The following is a 6000-nucleotide window of genomic DNA, read 5'->3' as shown; positions in this document are numbered from 1 at the left end:
AGGTGAACCCTGTGCCCCATTTGCCCAGGGTCTGTGGGCTGCCCTGTGCCCCAGGACCCTGGGGGGAGGGCACAGTACCCTGCGTGCCCCGTTCTCAGCATGCCAGTGGGAAAACCAGGCTCGGGGGCAGTCGCCGGCCAGCTCGGTCAGCGGGCGGGGTGCGGGGTCTGCCCCTCGGGTACCACTCTCATGGCGGTTGGACGCCATGTGGGGCCGGCGGCTGTCCCTCCGCCGGCGCGCAGCGCCGCTCCTCCTCGGCCGGGGCACTACAGCGGGGCCGGGGCTGGGGTCGTGCGGTTGGGGGTGGAGGGGAGCGGCGCCTCGGCCGGAGGGGGTGCGGAGTCGCCGTGGAGGGCGGAAACGGGGTGGGGGGGATTTGCGTCAGTGAGGGAGCTGGGAGCGGGCGAGGGCGGGCGGGACGGACGGACGGACGGAGCCAGCGGACAGGCACCCGCAGACCCCACTCGCCCGCTGCCGCTGCCTGTCGCCCCATGGAGCTGTGCCCGGGGCCCGCGGCGCCCTCGGGCTGGGCGCTGCCGCTCCTCCTCGCCCTGGGCGCCGGGCTCAGCCACGCCACGCCGCACCTGCGGTACACCCGGCCGGGCTCCCGCAGCAAGTGAGTACCGCCTGCCCCGGGAGGGCCTGCGGGAACCTCTGCCGGCGGCGGGGCGAGCCGAGGCGGGTTGGGGCAGCCGGAGTGCCGTGGCGGGCGGGCTGGGGCGGCGTGTGGTTGCCCTCACGCCGCCGCCCGACCGTGACGGCCGTTGTCTTTTCGCCCCAGGAACTGGTGCGCCTACATAGTGAACAAGAACGTGAGCTGCTCGGTGCTGGACGGGACGGAGAGCTACGTCCAGGCCCAATACAAGTGTGCCTGGAATCAGTTCCCCTGCCAGCCCACCCTGGTGTAAGTAGCCGAGAAGGCGACCTCGGGCGGGAAAGCGCTTGGCCATCCGCTGCCAAGCCCCGGAGGGGAGGTGATCGCTGCCGCTGCTTTTGGACTGTTCCCGGCACCCCAAAAAGCACCCGACCGAGGCGGGAGCGCATGTACCGCCTCCTGATCCCAGCACGCCCCAGACAAAGCGCTGGGTTTCATTGTGAACATAAGGCTGCCGGAGCTAATTAGAGCCAGGTTGAGCGCGTTGTTGGTCCGCGCAGGCAGTGCGCTGCGCGCAGCCGAAGGGGAGCAGCGCTGTCACAGCACCCTGCTGGGCGTCGTGGTGGGGTTGCAGGGTGGTAAACGCGTAGGCTGCCTTCCGTAGGCGGTGGGAGCGACAGCACCTGCTGGGGGCACACCTATGCACCCTGCTCCGGGTTTGGCAGGGTACGGCGGCGCTCAAACCCGGTTTTATAGTTGCTCTGCGTTGCTGGATCGGTGCGTAACAGCAAGGGAGAGCCAGGAATGCGAGCCAGCACATTTACAATCTGTGTACCCCTGTCAGTTGTCCAGCAAGGAGAGCGGCCACCGCAGAGATTTTTACAGGGGGTTATACAAAGTTACTGGTTTGATTTTAAGCTTCATGCTGTTCAGTGTGACCGTATGGCAGTCTGTAGAGTGACCACCTAGTGTGCTGTGTGAGCCCTGCAGGTACAGCAGGAGTCAGGGAATCGCTATATCTTGCTGTATCTTAAGATTAATCTCAGGTAAATCCCCTTTCCTCAGTTTCTCACTTGAAGAGCAGTAATATTTACATGCTTCTGTTTGAAAGCTGTAAGTGATAAGCACGCTCTGAAACCATTTCACTCAGAAGTTATTGGAAGGACACCCGTAGGTTTTTGTTGGTTAGGCTTGGAGTTGGGCTGAGGTGATGGTGAGGATTCTTTTACAACAAAGAATAACTAGCTTTTATTTTGACATGAAATGGTGAGGATGAGACTGATATTGCTAGGTCCTGGGTGCTACTGAAACAAGACTACAGGCATCAATGACACTGGGGCCTGTGACAATAGGTGTCAGGCATTTGGCATTCAAATGCGCTGCTCTCTGTTTGGGTTGTTATTTTTGTTAAAAACACAACTTTTTCTCTATTGAAATATATAAACACTGGAATTTGAGGGAAATAACAAAGGCAGCAGACAGCTGACTAACACGGTCTTGTGTAATTTCCCTTGTTTCTCTTTGGAGTGTTGAGCTGGCCATTTTGGACTTCTGACTGAGCTTATGGGCTGTGTAATGGGGTGTGCCCTCTGTCGTGCGGAGTCTCATGAAGGAGTGAGGAGTGGTTGAAACTGAGCTCTTTGAACACATAAATCACCAAGCATTAAGATAAGGAATCTCAGAGGCAATAAATTAGGATTTTCCTGGACTATCTGCTAGTAGATAATAAAGAAAGTGCAAAGGCATTGCTTCTAGCCCAGGAAATGCCTGATCAGAGAACTGCTTGAGCGGGTGAGACCTTTGGCATGAGCCAGATGGGGAAACCCAGCTTCAGCAGGGGCCTGGACTGGATGACCTCCAGAAGTCCCATCCCTTCCAGATGACTCTGTGGTTCTGTGAAATGGCATTGTCTGTCCTTGGTTTCTAAACATCTGGAGTTGGCTGCTGTCAGAGAGAGAATATGGGGCTGAACAGACATTTGGTCTCGCCTGCTGTGGCCAATCTCATGGGGGCTTTTTGTTCTTTTGAGAATGAAATTAGATATTTGTCATAAGTCTTTGTTTCCTCAGTTTGACTTTCTTTGGTGAACACTGCTGTTACTTCTTTCTTCATAGCTGTAATGGCAATTGTAAAATCATTCCTTGTTCTTCACATAAAATACTGTAAGTACCTACCACAGCACCAGCTGATTAATACTGAAAGCAGATGGAATATTAAAATCTTTACATTGTATTGTGTCCAAAACTCTATGTATAGGCTGTGACTTGCATTTTTCTGTCTGTTGCTGGTATATACCTTTTCTTAGTAGCAGAGCAGGAAAGGAACTAGTCCAAAGCATTTGAAATACACTGTTCAAATCCTGTAAACCCCCATCTTTAGTCCTGTGAAAAGTATTTAATTCAGTAGGAATAGTGGTCTGAGTAACAAAATGTGCTTATATATATTTATTAGCTAATGTTGACAAAAATAGGACAGGAAAGAGATACAAAAGCAACAAAGAAATAACTGTGAGGACTCTGAAATTATTCTCTTTTTCCTTTATGCACTTACATAGACAAGTTAAAAATGAACTAAATAGTAGATATTCATCAGAATAAACTGCGGTCCCTGTGTAGTCTTCTTTTGATACCCGTGGTTCATCTAAGGGCTCATTCTGCTGCACACAGTGGAGACAGTGAGACCCAAATACAGAAAGAGCTTTTTAACTGTATCAGAGATGTATTGGTTTTATTAGTACTTAAGTACTACTAGGGCTTTTTTTATCAGTCACTGGATTTATTGTTGATCTGATATATTTGAAGACTCAGTTTAAAGAGCCCTTCTGATGTTTAGGTTCAGTCTAGGTTATGCATGACAAATTACTTAAATTAAAAAGCTCACTGCATTTTATAGGGCAGCATTTTGCTGCCTTAAACATAGAGTTGTACTCTTGACTTCCACATGTTCTTCATATACAAAGGAGTGTATATTGCAGATATGGATTATAGTCAGCACTGATTTTATTGTTTTTAGAAATAGAAACCTCTGGTGATCAAGCCTAAAAATCATATGCATGCATGAACCCTTTTTACCTACCCTTAGGGGCCATTAAAATATCATTTGTCTGAAGTAAAGCCCCACTGTTGGAATGACTGCACTTTTAGGAGTGTTAACTGTAATTTCAGTTTGGCTACAGGGTATATTTCCTGAAATGTTAAGTTGAAATTCAGGAAATTATTACACTTCATTGTTCAGTTGTTTTATAAGTATGTGGGCTTGATCGTGCATTTCCTTGCTGAGAAGTTCGTGAATGCTTTGGCTGATTAAGGTGTCAAGGATAAATGTGAGTTGAAGTGTGGCTGCTTAAGAGATAGTAAGAGAGGGAGTAGAAAGAAAAAGCAGAAAGGCCCTTTGAAGTATGTTCCCTTTGAAGTGGGGGGGGCTCCTGATTTATTTTTCTTAAAACTGTGACTAGCAAAGGAGGGAGGAACTTTTATTAGTGGGTCATTGGACAGAAGGTTACCTACACAAAAATACTGGTTTTTTTTTCCCACTAAAAAGGACCTATATGTTTTGAAATTTGAAAGATTGCTTCATAAATAAGTGATCCCTGCCCACTTCTTTTGTTGTGAATTTCCTTTCTTAGTCTTCTTATGGATGATTTACTAACAAAATTAGCATTATTAGCAATTTGTAACTAATAGTGCTGTCTGATGGTAAAAGTAAAATGTATTGCTCTTCTGGCTAGTTTATACACACTCTTTAGGGTTGTGGCTTCTCTTGAACATCCTCTGGTCAATGCTTCAGGGCAGGGTACTGTTACACCAGTTGCTTGTTTTGCTTCTAGTACTGTAGAGCATGTTGGGACTCCTGGCTGTACTGTAGATGCTCCAGTTTATGGCCCAGCATTTTTGGGCAAAGCTGCTTTCACTAGTAGGGTTTTGATTGTAAAGTTTGAAGTGAACTGAAGTGAGTGAAGCAGAGGGATGTTTTCTGGGTTTCCATCTTTGCTGCAGAACTGCAAACGGGGCTTCCCTGTATGAGGCAGTAAATCAAATAGGAAAAGATTTAGACTGGGAGGAATCTCTGGAGGTCATCTAGTCCCCCTGTAGCCCCCAGCTAGCAATGGAGCCAGCTTCAAAGTTAGATCAGGTTGCTCAGGGACTTGAAGAAAGGATGTTTTGTCAGATCCCCTAAGTCAAGTACCAGCCCCCATTAATTCTGCTCATGTGGGTAAAGATACCTGTGTGCTCAAGTGTGTAACAAGTCAGGTCACCTGTCCTTAGCTTGTGGGATGTGAATTCATGATATAGTGTGAGCTTCTCATGTTAACATTAATGACCAGTGTGTAATAAGTGCATGCTTAGAAAATGGTCAAGAAAATGATGACTGAATCAATAGCTAAATTAGCAAGCCTCTCCAAATCTCTCATCGAGCAATAATTTCCAACTTCTTGTCATTTAATACTTTCAGATGACCGTAAATAAGCCCACTGCCAAACTAATCACAGTTTTAATCACTGCCAAGAGGAAGATTTAAATAAGACTGAAATAACTTTAGAGGCTCTTACAGCTAGTTTTCTGCAATCATAAATACGAGGATAGATGGCTATACGTATGAGTAACACACCACTCTTAGTAAGCAGTATTCAATGTTTATTAATAAAATAATATTGAGTAAAAGTGGAAATTTTATTACCGCAAAAGAAGGTATCAGACTTCCAGTTAAATGGCTGCATCGATTTACCATTTTCTGGCAACCCCAGAACAAGCTGGGTGGAGTACATCAGCCCCAGTCTAGGAACATACAGGAAATCCACATGTAGTTTTCAGCCTTTCAACACTCCCAAGGTAGTTTTGTCTGAGGCTACTCAGTTGCTAGAAATTAAGCGTACAGGCCAGTGTCAGAATGCTCAGCACTGGGTAGGGTCAAACCTGAGATACTCAAGTTAGCACAGACCAGAGCCTATGCTTGCCACTGGCTTCTAGCAGTGCATATCTCATAAGAAAAACTTTCAGGATGCACAAAAACTTGAAGGGAGAGTGAGGACTGTTTTAATGTTCCCCTCCAAATATCTAGAAAGATCTTCAGGATTTTTTTTATTCCCTTACTGTATTTTGTGTGAAGCAGAATTTCTTTGTATAGGCTCCAGCTAGCTAACTGCACAGGGAGGCTAGCCTAAGGGGTTGTGCATTGAAAACAGTGAGGGAACTTGAAAACCTTCAGAGTGTACTTCAGTTTCCTGGAGTGCTTGTTTGAAAAGATTGGAGCTCCTGCTGGGTGTGGTAAACTTTCCTGGCTGTCTCCCTGAGCTTCAAATTGTGCATCTCTGCCTCCGGAGTCTTTCTTCTCTGTGAAGCAGAGAGGGACGTTTCATAGCACAAATCACTTGAGTTTGTTCCAGTAAGTAAAAAAAATAGAAAAAT

General features: G+C 47.3%; 1 protein-coding gene across 1 annotated transcript in view; it reads left to right on the top strand.

Moving 5' to 3' along the window:
- Positions 1–411: 411 nt before the first annotated feature.
- Positions 412–6000, top strand: part of EMILIN2 (elastin microfibril interfacer 2) — a 31886-nt gene continuing 26297 nt past the window's right edge. Inside the window, exons 1-2 of the mRNA XM_057397565.1 lie at positions 412–616; positions 782–904. Of these exons, the coding sequence (XP_057253548.1) occupies positions 492–616; positions 782–904 (248 nt within the window). The 5' untranslated portion in view covers positions 412–491. The remainder of the gene's footprint in view (positions 617–781; positions 905–6000) is intronic.

Source organism: Pezoporus wallicus, unplaced genomic scaffold, assembly GCF_028554395.1.
Source record: "Pezoporus wallicus isolate ANWC-B61680 ecotype Strahan unplaced genomic scaffold, APGP_CSIRO_Pwel_v1 contig_227, whole genome shotgun sequence".
Classification (NCBI taxonomy): Eukaryota; Metazoa; Chordata; class Aves; order Psittaciformes; family Psittacidae; genus Pezoporus; species Pezoporus wallicus.
The sequence above is the reverse complement of the archived record's forward strand: the minus strand, read 5'-3'. Positions and strand labels throughout refer to the sequence as shown.